We start from the raw sequence: 14844 nt of genomic DNA on the forward strand, positions 1-14844 counted from the left end.
ATGTGACTGGTTCCAGGGACTAGGGCTTGAGCTGTTGATGAAGCTTCTTGGTCTCCTAATGCCTAAAATGTCTCACAATACGGAGTCAAAGTTCCTAAGACTTAAGAAATATCTTACTGTTGTGAAAGTCAAACATGTGTCCTTCTGATCAGATGAATTTCTGTATGGAAACAAGGGTAGCTGACTGCCTACAAAATATTTTTATGTGTTATTGTAAATTTCTCATTTATTATATATAAGATAATTATGAATATCACACTTCCTTGCAGTCCTGAACTGAACCACTGGACTGGTCTGAGTAAGGCCTGGCCCATACTAGGTTTTTCTGTCTTTAATGCATTGCCTTTTATCCATTACGGCACACTACTGTTTTAATGTAATATGGCAGAGTACTAAAAGATAATTTAAAGAAAGCAAATTCCATTTAATGACTTTAAACTTTGTATCCCCAGTGCTTAACACAGTGCCTGGCACACAGAAGGCATGTAATAAATGTTTATTGGCTGATTGGCACCATCATGATCCCTAAGGAATAAGTGACATATAAACCCATTTGACAGGGATTATTGAGATTAGTTCATTAGTACAGTCAAAAAGTTACATGGTATTTTACATTCTGATTGTATTATCTTAATGTAAAGTTTGATAGACCTTACCAGATGATCACAAGTTGGCTGAAATGCATTAGTACCACATACATATAGGACAGTATCATTAAGGTGTTGTAAGACTCGGATATAGTTGAGACACTCTGTCTGTAATGAATAAAAAAAGGCAGATAAAAAATTACCTAGCTAATAATGGGAGATTCTCAATTATACTTTATTTGTTTATTACATATGAGCTTTAGAAGATGCATTGCCACATTTAATTTTATTGTAAAGCCAAGTAAGACCCTGAAGCTGACCTGACTTATTCCATCATTACAATTCTCAGATTGCTATTCAAGTGCAAAACTGGCTTCAGTTTAGATACAAATATATACTTGGAAAAAGAGTGATGACAATGAAGCAAAAAAGTCATCTATAATTTTGGCTCAGAAAGCACAGAGAGAAAAATAACTCAAGACTCTTATAGAAACACCCAAACCATTCAATCTATTGCCTGAACTACTGCCAAGTTCATGCCAACTGGCATGCTAGCAAGAGTACAGAGATGTCCCTTGGATTTCCTTCTCTTGAACTTTCCCCCTCCTTCCTCGGAATGTATTTAACAGAAAATACAGTTTCTTCCACAGCAGGTCAAATAGCTGGGTGAAGTTCCTATACTATGCCAAAGGGATGGAAATGAAACATAAACAGAGTGAAGCTGGCATAAGTGCGATTCGAATCCAAACAAGTATCACAATCACAGAAAACGGGAGAGCTGGCAGGGAGCTCAGCAGCTGACCCATCCAATCCATAAAACAAAGGAATCCCCCAACTACAGTATACCCTACAAGGGGACTGTCTGGGGCAAACCTTGTTCCTCACAATGATATCTCTCTAACACTGAGAACACTAAGGGCCTACCATTGTTCACGGGAAAGGAGGTGTCCAATGCTAAGTACGACAACAACAATTACGAAGGAGAATAAAGATCTCCTAATTAAAGAAACAAAAGCATTTAAGAACCCATTAGTACTATATGGCCAGGCTGATGATAAACTCAGCTAAGAAAAATATATGTATTTTTAAACAGGCTAGAAGTACTTCATAGCTACAAAAACACCTTGCAGTGATAATCCTCCTTGACCACCTATTGCCTACTCAGCCAGTGAGTAAACAGAAAAACTTTGGTACTTGGCAACTTATCTTTTGACATGTGACCACTGGCACTCACTAGGACAGGGAAGGAAGCATGATGGAAGAAAATAAGGGAACTGGGCAAACAAAGGTGAAGGAATCTCTGGGGAGCTGCAGGCACACAGGTCAATGTTTGTTAAGTGGAAGAATTTGATGGGGGAACAATCTAGCTTAGTTGAACTAGGCGCAAAAAATCAGTTAAGATCAGAACTAGAACTAAACTCTAGACATCTAGGATGGGCTCCAACCACAGTGGTCCAATTCTAAGTGAATGTCTAATATAAAACATGCCTTTGTCTTGTTTTTAAATAACTCTTAAAGAACTAAAAACTATATTGTTTCTGAGGTCTGCTACTTCTAGGGAATATTTTAATTTCACAATCCAAGAATCTAAACTGTCAATTAGGGACATTGTTTTAGACACTGTTCAGAAAAAGGACAGTGTACTGGCTTTAAGTAGGGGAAAAAGAGGAAGTGGGTCATGACATTAGTAGACTGAAAACATAGGTTCCTGATAGAATATCTAGAAACTGCTTTATAACTGCCTTGGGAAACCAAAAACATGCAAGCATGAGCAACAAACAATGCAATTACCACAGGTCCAAAATAATTCTCTACACTAAGTGTTTCAGGCCACTGTTACGAGCTACTCTCTCTAGTTCACAAGTAATCAATAAGTGATGGCAGCTTGAAGGGGATTTGCAAAGTCCTTGAAACTTATCATTGTTTGAAACAAGTTATTGGTCTACATTTCAGAACAGCGGTCTTCAGGAGTTAAAATATTCAAGTTCTATTTTGTGACGAGCTGGATGAAAACAACTTACCTGTTTAGATTTGCCCTTTTCAGAACATTTTGCTTTTTTATCTTCAGTAACTTTCCAGTACACCTGGAGGGAGGGAAAAAAAGCCAATTTAAATAGATGTTAACCTTTTTTAAAGACTACTGGCAGCATAATGAACAACTCCAAAAGCATACAGTATGAACAAATGCACAGACTACTGCTACTAACCTCCAGAATACTGCCTTGTGAAAACTGAATTTCAAAATGTCAAGTTCATACCCATCACTGCGGGTAATCCTGGGGTTGGATAAAGCTACTAATCATGATATCTACCTTTGAACCACTTTCTTTTGGTGGTAGTGGTAGAAGCAATTACATTTCAAACTAAATTAGAAAGAATAAATGGCTTCCTAGCATTGAAAAAATAAAATAAAGCAAAATAAAATTTCTCTCAAATTTCTAAAAATCCTCTTATGTCAAACTTCTCTCTGCTTTCTTAATAAACCAAAAATAATTTAAATGAAGTAGCAATAAAAAGCAACTGAAATCAGATTAAATGCAATGACCATCCTTGATCTTGTGGAACAGAACATACAACATATCTCCCTCAGCATGCTAGAGAGAGAGAGTACTAAATATATATTGTCACATGTGGTTGGTTTTGCTGAACTCTTTTTGTTTTATTTTTGTGGTTGTTTTTGCTATAGAGATGGGTTCAATGAAGAAAGGCTACATGAGAAAATGAATATTATAATAATAAAAGAAAAAAATCAATGAAAATTTTTTAAACCGTCAAAATATCTCAGTAGTATAGAAATAGAAAACAAAGGTTTTTATTTTGAATATCTGTTAGTTGTGGTTTGTCCTTTGTTATGACAGCAGGAAGATGATGCCATGACTTGCAAGTGAATTGTATTTATTTTTTGTTTTTTTGCTTTTTGGCAGGGCAATTGGGGTTAAGTGACTTGCCCAAGGTCACACAGCTAGTACATGTGTCAAGTGTCTGAGGCCTAATTTGAACTCAGGTCCTCCTGACTCCAGGGCCGGTGCTCTACTCACTGCGCCACCTAGCTGCCCCCGAGTGAAGTGGATTTAAGTGAGGCTGGGCTGTGCAAAGTCACCAGCCTCACTTTCTCCTCCGAAGCCATCTGGGCCCAGTGGCCAGAGAGAGATCAGGGCAACTGAGAGACCTTGGCCTTTTTTCATCTGCTAGGCAAAATGTCATGAATACTAAGCTTTGCCTCGAAAATAGTTTATTGAATTTTTCTCCGAATATGAATTTTCTGACTCTGTTGTTGCTCAGTCTTGCCTGACTCTTCATGACCCTATGTGGGGCTTTCTTGGCAAAGACACTGGAGTGGTTCGTCATTTTCTTCTCCAGCTCATTTTACAGATGAAAAAATTGAGGTAAACAGGGTTAACTTTGCCTAGGGCCACACAACTAGTAAGTGTATAAGGCCAAGTTTGAAGACAGGAAGTTGAATCTGGTGTTATAATCAATGTGCCACCTAGCTACCTCCAGAATATGAACTGAGTTTTGCAACTGTTTACTTTCTGAGAAGCAAAAATTCTTTCATTAGTGCAGGGGAGACCATGAGAATTTCTTTATACATGCTGAGAATTTAATCCAAGAAGAATAGGTATACTAATATTGTGATTAAAAAAGGAAAGACTTCCAAATACATTACAAGTAGTTTCCACTGGATATCTGGTGAACTTTGACCAAATGGAGTAAAATTAAAAAAACCAACAACACATGATTCTAAATAATCGCTGCATCTAAGTAGACAAAAATCAACTTGTAGACCAAAGTTTATGTTTTGTTGCCTTCCAAATCATCTTACTGGGAGACACAGAGCAGAAGAGAAGTAAGATACACTATTTATAATAGCTGACTTTTCTTTGTGATATTTCATAACTGATGATAAAATTAATTTTTTTTTCTCCCAGCGTAATGAAAAGAGTAAAGAATGAAGATTGGATCGGATGATTTCTATGGTCTCTTCTTCTAATTCTAAAATCTTAGGATTCAATATTTTCAGAGGTATATTTTGTACTCATACGAAGTATAAAGATCTGTAAACCATTAGTTATTAGGTATTTTTCTCTCCACCAAAAATGTTATCATCACTAAGCAAAAGCAGATGGTTTCCACAACATGCCTTCATGGCCTGGTTTGGTGGCACATGCTTGTAATCCTTGTGGATTAGGCTGAGGCTGAGGCTAGTAGATCTCTTGAGCTTGGGAGTTCTGAGATGTAGTGGGTTAATTTGACTGAGTATCTGCACTAAGTCCAGCACCAAGAGGAGAAGCTCCCGGGAGCCAGGAGCCTAAAGGGGACTAACGAGCCCAGGTCAGAAATGAAGCAGGTTCAAAAATTCCCCGGCTGTCAACAGCGGGACTGGGCTCATGAGTAGCCACTGAATTTCTAGCCTGGGTGACAGAGGGACATCCAGTCATAAGAACTAAAAAAAAAAAAAAGCCTCATGATCCTCGTGGCAAGTAGGTTCAGTTCTTCAAGGTTTTAAAAGCCATTGGAATATTTATAAAATTATTTTCATTACTGAGGCATACTGAAGTCAACCTGAAATACAATTAGATCATATGAAAGCCTTGATGTCACGGAGACAGAAATAATTCTCATCCAAGATAAGTATCTTCTTTCTGGCATTAAAACTCATGATTAGGTGGTGTTATAAAATACAGGTAAGTTTTAAAACGAAGGGATTTTTCATTATTGCACTGTGAATTTGCAAGTGTTTTGCTATCTCCCTTTAATATTCCTTCTTCCTTAATTCAAAGAGGAATTATGACCTTAAGGATGTCATCTACCTAACCCCTAAGCCATATCATCATCATCATCATCATAACTATTCTAACAAGAAATGGGGCAAAATACATGATTGGGGATTGTAAAAAGAGGTCGGCTGGTCATGTAACTAGAATAGGAGATAAGAAATGGACAATCAGAGTGGTACGGTACACTGATATATGTGAGATATTAAAAGAACAAGAGAGAGGTCACCTACTAGCATATTGAGTAGATTCTCTTTGGAAAATCTATGGCAAATCATAGATGAGAAGAGTTATTAATGCACTCTTCCTCTTCAAATTACCTAGTATTTACCTATCTGTGCACATATCCTATACTCTCAGTAAACTGCAAGCTCTTTGGGAGCAAGTACTGTTTAATTATTTCTTTGTTTTTCCAGCACGATGTCTTGTACTCACAAGGTACTTAATATTTATTTGTTAAAACGATTTTAATTGAATTGAAATTCAAATGCATTTGGTTGGTAAAATGTGGGAAGAAAACTATAATGGGAAATAAAAATGTGTCCATACCTCATGCTGTTTTTCAGCAATGTTAAGTGAATTCACAGCAAAAATCACTTCTCTGGCTCCTATGTATAAAGTATCTTTTATTTTGCTTAGCAATAAAGTTGAATAGTTTGAGATTCCTGGCTCCTGAAAATGTATAAGACGTACTTCTGTGAAGGAGGAAAAAAATAAAAATTGAACAACTCTGAGTCAATAGTGAGAATATTTTCAACACAAGTAGCAATTTATTTTGGGCATTTTACTGATGCTAACTCAAAAACAACATCTCAGTCTAATTGAGACACTATGCAAAAGCAACAAAAGAACTATACTGGATTTATCTCAGGATTAGGTCCCTAGTGTAGAAGGCTAAAAAGGTAATTGTTAGGTAACAGGTAATTCTTATATATTGATAGTTGAGACTTGGCATCGTGATTGTTTAATAAGTGCCCACTTTCATGGCTAATATATTTGACTCAACTCTGCTTTCTGGGTACTGGGTTACATTAAAAAATTCATAACCCAACTTCATAGAATTATAGGATAATAGTTGAGAAGTTACTAGAATAGAACTGGAAGGGATTTTAGAGGCCACGTGTTCAATTTCCTTACTGTACTGATGAGGAAAATGAGGCTCAGAGAGACTAAATTATTTGCCCAGGTTAACACTGGTAATAACTGGCAGAGCTGGGATTCAAAATTAAGTGCTTTGACTCCAAACCCCACTGTCTTTCTACTATACCAAACTGCCTCCATTGAATCTCTTTAAGAACTTACACTTAATTGTTAACTAAAAATGCCCATTATTAGGGTAGTTCAGAAGCAAAACACCACACCTTTATAGAGGGAGCTTCATAACAACAATTATTGATTTAAATTTTATCTAGCTAAGGTTTTTTTGTTAGTCTTAAGGGACTACAGACTATGGTACTAAGAGCTTCACTTTGAGGATCTGCATATCCATGAGATAATAGGATTATGGATCTACAGCTAAAAAAGACCAGAAAGGCTTCCTCCTTTTACAAATGAGAGAACTGAGGCCCAGGGAGGTTAAATACATCACAGAGGTCATAAGAATCAGAAACAGAATTTGAATACATCATCCATGGAGTCACCCAAGACTCCAGGGCCAGTGTTCTTTTTACAGTACCACGTAATCACTTAAATATTTTACTTCAGTGCTTTAAAAACCAATAAAACAGATACCATTTATTTTCCATCTGTACTTACTGCCAAGGACAATAGTAACAGTTATATAAAAGATAGTTAGTAGTATATTTTTCAAAGAAGAGCCAGTGCCATTTTCCCTCCTGAACTACTGGCTTCAAGTAGTCACTGTCCCTTGAATTTCCACATAATAAGAGTTTAATAAATACTGTCTATTTCCCCAAATTTTGTCAGGAGAGATGTGCAATGATTTCCTTACTGAAAGAAGTATCTCTTCTTTCAAAATATCTTTTAGTACTGAGATCACTGTGAACACAGCTTTTAAAAACAGTTTTTAAAGGTGCACAGACATCCAGTTCACTGCACTGTTGTCTGGTCAGCATTACTACATCTTCTCCACAACATGGGATGAGATATTTTATTAAAACCTTTGTTAAATCTACTCTATCATGAAATAGTGGATAATAAAAGATCAATGTCCTTGTAAGGGATGAGTAACCAAAGAAAACAACTTTCATAAAGATAAGCTGATAATGCTAAATTTAAGGAGTTAGATATTATTTCAATGATCTAGTCCAAGGGTAGGAAACTGCGGCCTCGAGGCCACATGTGGCCCTCTATGTCCTCAAGTGCAGCCCTTTGACCAAATTCAAACTTCACAGAACAAATCCCCTTAATAAAAGAATTTGTTCTGTGAAACTCGGACTCAGTCAAAAGGCCATACCCAAGGACTTAGAAAAGGCCACATGTGGCTTCAAGGTCACAGGTTCCCCACCTCTCTTCTAGTCCATAGTATTCACATGAAATGCTTAGAACTATCATTTTCTTAACACAAGAGCAAAAAATATGACAATGAACATTGTTACTCTTAGCCTTCTTTTTGTTGTTTAAGAATCAAACCAATGGCTACACAGTTCTGTTTATAAACCACGATACAGATAAGTTTTTACCCTGTGTAAAAAATACCAATAAATAAGATCTTATAGATAAAGACCTCTAGGAGCCTATCTTTATTCCTAAATGTGAAAATTAACCTTAATAACTAAGCTTCTAAAGCATAATACATCATAATAGATCTATGACACATGAAATTACAATTATTAGTATTGTTTTTAAATGTTATTCTTCTAGTCATGATTTCACACAATGATAAATTTGAAATACAGCAGGAGACTGACCTTGCAATTAATTCTAATTGAACACTTAATGGCTAGCAGCTTAAATGACCTTAATAGCTTTTTAGTTGAAGGCTTAAAGTTTAAGTAAATAAGCGCTCAAGTGAAAACCCATCATTAAGTACAAAAAAAACCAGTAAAAATTCTAAACATCTCTGTCCAAGTTTTATTCTTACCTCTCTGCTCCCAAGTGATTCTAGGTATTGGACCAAAAGCAATTGTTGTTCCAAATGACAAAACCAAAATTATAAAGAGTCCATTTAAAGCCATAGTAAGTATCTTCATGGGGCGGTAGCTGTTGAGCAGCTGCAGGAGCAAATGTCTTCAACTTGTTGTGTAACACAGGGAAATATTGTTGAATGCAACAAAGTAAGAATTAATAACATGCAAATAAACTCATAAATGGAGGTATCCAAAAGGTTATTTCTCTGAAGGAATATTCCTTTTCCAGCATGACAGATGAAGAGAAACTCCACACATGGGGTTTTTCTTAAATATTATGTTGTCTTTGAAGAACATTCTTCTCCACGGTCTGGACAGAAAATGTAACTGTAGAGGAGTGAAAATGAAAGTCGTTAAAAAACTAAAATCATGAAGTAATCATTGCTGCTTTTCAGTTTTTTTGTTTGCCCTGTCTTTGAAAATTTGAGAAATACTCTCTTAAGGTTTCCTTTTTGTGAAGTCTGCTGTAAAAAAAAAGCTTAGCAGGTACAGGGAGAGGGATACTTACAGTGTGGCATACTTAGATCCCTATCAGTGCTCACCACTGTGAAAAGATTGGGAATCCCTGAACTAGAAGGGTACAAGAAAAAGAATTCTTTGTCCAACATAGAGAGATTCTCTGCTGCCAGACTCTGAGAGAGGAAAAATCCAAGATCTTAATGCCTTCCTGACCTCACTAATCCAATACCTCAGAGTGCAGTGGAGACCCAGAAAGAGGCTTACAGGTGATCAATAAAAGGATTTCCCCAATTCTCTATGTGGCAGTGAAATTAAAAGTTGTAGAAATCAATTTGGTTATTTGGTTCTCTTTGAAACATTCCCTTTTCTATTCCATTAACATCACTGATATCAAAGAGAAAATACCGTCCTAGTATGGTAGATGTAACAAGGCAATTTTGGCAAAAGAAGGGCAAATACTAATGGATTGTTATAAAGAAATATAAACTGGTAAGTTATGAGTTGCCAAACATTTTCCATTTAACCAGGTTTTTATGCATGCTATCTATGGGAAGACCATGTAGCTCTGACAGATAGCTCTGCCTATCTACTCTTCTGCAATTACAGAGATGTTGGAGGATGAAGGGTATATGGTTCCCATTCTCCTTCTCTGTTTCCTCTGTAATCAAATTAAACAGGTGGTTCTGAAGTTTTCTCTTCTCTCCTCTGATTCAGTGCACAAATATTCCTTGAGAGCAAATTAACAGCCAGGACTATACTATACTTTTGACAAGAAGCTTCAAAAAGAGCAAAAAAGGACTGTCACATAACTTATCTTTGACATAATCATAGAGTTTAACAGAAGGGAATATTGTAGTCACCCAGTCTAGCCAATACTCAAAAGGAATTCCCAATATAATAATATATAATCAGGAGATTATTCAGACTGCTTCAAGACCTCCAATAAGGGGAAACCAACAATCTTTTGAGGCAGTCCATTTCACTTTTGGACAGCTCTAATTGTTAAGAATTTTTTTCTTAACCACTAAATTTGCTCCTTAGTTCTGCCCTCTTGGGCCAAAAGAAACAATTGTAATCTCTATTCCACATTATGGCCCTTCAAGGACTTAACTGTAGCTATCCTGTTTCCCTCTTAGTCTACTCTAGGCTAAACATATCTAGTTCCTTTCAATTGATCCTCATAGGACATGGATCCAAGGTCCTTCACTATTCTGGTTACCCTCATCTGGACACTCTTCTGCTTACCAATATCCTTCTGTAACTGTAGTGCCCAGAACAGAACATAGTACATTGGACGAGTTTTGAGAAGGGCAGAATACAGAGAGATAATCATCTACCAATTATTGGAAGCTATGCCTTTCTTAATGAAGCCAAAGGTACTGTTGTTCAGTCATTTCAGTTGTATCCGACTCTTTGTGACCTCATTTGTGGTTTTCTTGGCAAAGATAATGGAGTAGTTTGCCATTTCCTTCTGCTCATTTTACAGATGAAGAAACTGAGGCAGAGTTAAGTGACTTGCCCAGGGTCACATAGCTAGTAAGTGTCCAAGGCTGGATTTGAACTTAGATATTCTGGATTCCAGGCCCGATGTTCTATCCACTGCATAGCCTAGCAGTAGTTTTTTTGGCCACCACATTAAATTGTTGACTCATATTGAGGATTTTTTTTAAAAAGAAAAATATATTTACTTTAGCATGGGGCTCCATAGCCTCCTTCTTTGCCACCATCATCCCTCCTCCCTACCAGGAACAGCTGCTTTGTCTTGTGGCTATGACCCTGGTAATATAGGTCTGCCCCTATGTTACACCTCGCCCACCTTTAATTGTAGCAGTCTTCATAAAAGCAATACACCCTCAGGCCAGTCTTGCTGAATACAGCAAAACCTTGTTCTTAGGGATCTTAGGCATTTGTGGTAGGAGAAATACACATCTAACTCCAATGTCCGAGGAATGTCTGGGGGCCCACCAATCTAGAACCAGATGACACCTGTGGGGGTCTTCTTTTTTACTGGATACCTGGAGGTGGACCGATCAGTCTTCCAGATAGCCCCTATTCTAATCCACCTTTGTTGAGTGATCTTCAGAACTTCAGAACACTCTTGATGCTTCATCACTAGGGACTGTTTGGGTTGTGTGCCACCAGCCCTGATGAAATGGATCCATTTCTTCGACACTGCTCCTGTTGCTCTTTTCTTCTTTGCTGGGTTGGCTATAAGAACTGCAGTACTCAGGTTCAGGTCCCATTCCCCTTGGAGCTGGGAGAATAAGGACACCATTTGCTCAAGACAATCTCCTTAGTCCTGATCCAGAACTTTCTGATTTTCTGTCCAGGTCTGCAGCCGGCTGCTGTGACACTTGTCTATGTTTTCTAGAGGGATGTAAATGTTTTGGGCATCATCACCATACCCAGTTTTTCGGCTGGCTTCCATGTGTTTGACTATATCCTGCCTTTTGCAAAGGAATGTCCTATAGGGGCTATATCTCTGGATCAGGTACCTGAGTTTGGTGATGTCTACATGGAGCGTTTCAACGATCAGTTTCTTGGCTGTGCAGGTGAGCTGGAAGGACTGAGTTCTCACCAGCCTCATTTAAGATCAACAAATTCTTTCTCTGGCCCTGCACATCCACCCTGTACTTCTTCTCAGCAGAGAGGTCAGTTTCTGACTGCCACAATAAATTACTGACTCATATTGAGTTGGCAGTCCACTAAATTCCCAAGACCTTTCTCAGAACCACTGCTGTCTACTTGGAAGATTTTCTTTTGAATCCTAGTTTAGACTAAAGCATATTTAAGTTCATTTTACTAGATTCAGACAAATGCTCTTGACCAGTGGTGTTAAACTTAAATAGAAACAGATTCCTTCAGGCCATACATTGACTTAGAAAACACAAATTAACTTTATCTATGTTGTACTGTCTTTTTACTTATTTTGCTAAACATTTCCCAATTACATTTTAATCTGATTCTGGCTATACTGGCCCATGTTTGATATCTCTGCTCTCCACTTTCAAGATATCTGTGAATCCAAACTGTCATCAATATGTTAGCTATTCCAACCAGCTTTGTAAAAACTGGAATTTCATGAATATGCCATCTATGCTATCAAGAAAGTTATTGGGGAAAAAGAATTAAACAGTGCAGGGCCAAGAACAGATTCTCAGGATATCCCACTGGAGACCTCCTACCTCAGTGACACTGGACTACTTTCTGAGTCTGGCTACCCAACCAGTTCTGAATTCAAAATATTATTGTCTGAGCAACATCACTCCATCTTCTCCACAAGCAGAGCATGAGATACTTTATTAAAACCTTTATTAAATCCAAATAAACAATAAACAGATACAGACACACACACAGAGTGTATTTTTCTCATCAAACAGTTCAGTAACCCCTGTTCTAGCTGGATTCATACCTTTCTCTTGTACATGAGGAAGTTGCAACAGGTGAGCAAGGTGATGGAGTCTGTGTACATGTGAGAACCCAGTTATACTGTAATTACCAGAAGCGTCTAATTTTTAAGAATTTTCAGATATCATATGAAATAATACTAGACTATTCTTGAGTTTCCCTAATATTCTGTCCAGATATTTTAAACTCTGCTTAATGTGCTTTACTTCACCAAGCTTTTTTTTTAAAACTATTAATCTTTGATAAAGATTGAGTACTTAGGGGAGATTATATAATTGGGGCTGGGTTAATCTACAGACAGCCCCTTATTTCTGTTGAGTGGTTATTAGAAGATTTCATCTGGATGATTCTCCGTCTCCTTGATTTTTGTTTTTCATTTTATCCTTATATAGCAGAGGTTCTTAACCTAGGGTCCCTGAACTTTAAAAAATACATATAATGATAATTGTATCCTGATATAATTGATTTACTTTGTAAACTTATATATTTTATTTTATGTATTATTTGAAGAAATTTCACAGGCTTTACCAGGCTCCCAAAGGAGTCCATGACACAAAATGTTCAAGGAATCCTTCAAGAGTGCTTAACTACCTAGTATTTACTATTTTATGGGTTTATTCATAAAGTTTCTATGTATCTCTTATTTAATTTTTTAATTGATTCTGGGGGTTGCTAAGTATACCATCACATCACCTGAAAAAAAAACCAAACTAGTAATTTGCTCCTTCTTTGTGCTTATTCCCTCAATTCCTTTTTTTGGTCTTATTACCATACCACCATATAAAATTTCTAGCACTGTGTCAAAACAATGACAATGAACATCCTTCCTTTGTCCTTATTTTTACTGGAAAGGACTCTAGTTTATCCCCATTTCATATAATGACAGCTCTTGGTTCTAGATATATACAATTTACCATGTTAAGGAAGGATTAATTTATTGCTTTATTTTTTTAGTTTTTCCCCCCAACAGAAATGGGTTCTACATTTTGTTGAAAGCTTTTTCTGCATCTACTGATATGACCATATGATTTTTGTTATTCTTGTTAATAATAGTCACTTACATTTATAATTTTACTAAAATTAAACCAACTCTGAACTCCTGGTATAAATCCATAGTGCAAAATCTTTAGAACTGCTGTAGCTTCTTTGCTTGTTTTGACTCTCCTTGGTTTAGATATCAAGACCATTTCTGTAACATTGAAAGAATTAGGTAAAATCCTTTCTTCTTCTATATTTATAGTTTGTGTAATATTGGAATTATTATTTTTAATAATAAATAAATAATCCTTCTATTTATATATATATATATATATATATATATATATATGAATAAGTAAAAAATCCTTCTATTTGGTCCTTTCTTTGAGAGATATATTTTATATCTTTTCAACTTCTTTTTCTAAGATGAGGCTATTAAAATTGCCTATTTCTTGTTCTGTTATTCTAGGGTATTTTCTATTTTTGTAAACATTTATCCATTTCGTTTGTCAGTTTTATTGGCATATAGTTGAACAAAATAGTTTTCTAATGATATCCTTTATTTCTCCTTCACTTTTTTTAACTTTTTCTTTTTTTGATACTGCTATTTTTAAAAATAAAATTAGCCAGTGGCTTATTTATTTTATTGGTTTAAAAAATCAAGTTCCTAGTTTTATGTATTAATTCAATAGGTTTTTAACCCAATTTTATTAGTTTTCTTAAATTATTTCTATTTTGGTGTTTAAGCAAGGTTTCTTAATTTATTAGTTTACTATATTTTTAGTTATATGCCAAATTCATTGATTTATTCTCTCTTTTACTGATGAATTCATTTAGAGAGATAAATTTTCTCCTAAGGACTGTTATGGCCCCATCCCAAAAATTTGGTAATTTTTTTTATCATTGTTGCCATTTTTAATGAAATTAGCTATTATTTCTATGATTTGTTCTTTGACTAAACAATTCTTTAGGGTTAAATTATTTGGTCTCTAGATTATTTTTAATCTTTTCTTCAGTGGCTATTTATAATTTTTATTTCATTAAGTTCAATAAAGGATGTGCTCAATATTTCTGCTTTTCTGCATTTGAGGACTTTAATGTCCTAATAAATGGCAAATTATTGTAAAGATATTTTCTGATCACACATTTAAAGTTTCTCTTTACTCTGTTTCTTTTCTCTTTACTCTTATTTCCAGATTTCTACTAGGCTGTGATTTTTTCATCAGAAATGATCAGAAGTCTTCAATTTCATTAAAGGTCCATTTCTTTCCCCCAGACTTTCAGGTCACATGATCAACAAGATGGTGGCCTAGAAATTTCTTCCAGTTTTCATGACTTCTTTAACCTCTCCAAAATAAGAATTATGTACAAGAAGCAAGCAATTTTGACTATGTCTCCACAGTCTAAACAAGAACTTTAAGAAAGAACTCAAAGTAGAGAAAGTTCAACCCTAAAGTGCACACCCTGTGCCACCAGCTTCTACACTCTAGCATAGTAGCACAACCTCACCCATGGATGTGTGCTTCAGCACTTCCCTTTCTGCTGTTG

General features: G+C 36.0%; 1 protein-coding gene across 9 annotated transcripts in view; it reads right to left on the minus strand.

The window, feature by feature from the left end:
* Positions 1-14844, minus strand: part of SEMA4D (semaphorin 4D) — a 201550-nt gene that overhangs the window by 56095 nt on the left and 130611 nt on the right. For all 9 annotated transcript variants that reach the window (XM_036740942.1, XM_036740943.1, XM_036740945.1 and 6 more), the window contains 4 exons: positions 8406-8778; positions 5912-6057; positions 2609-2671; positions 657-755 (listed from right to left, as the gene is read on the minus strand). In XM_036740942.1, the coding sequence (XP_036596837.1) occupies positions 657-755; positions 2609-2671; positions 5912-6057; positions 8406-8514 (417 nt within the window). In that variant the 5' untranslated portion in view covers positions 8515-8778. The remainder of the gene's footprint in view (positions 1-656; positions 756-2608; positions 2672-5911; positions 6058-8405; positions 8779-14844) is intronic.

This window comes from Trichosurus vulpecula, chromosome 1 (assembly GCF_011100635.1).
Source record: "Trichosurus vulpecula isolate mTriVul1 chromosome 1, mTriVul1.pri, whole genome shotgun sequence".
NCBI lineage: Eukaryota > Metazoa > Chordata > Mammalia > Diprotodontia > Phalangeridae > Trichosurus > Trichosurus vulpecula.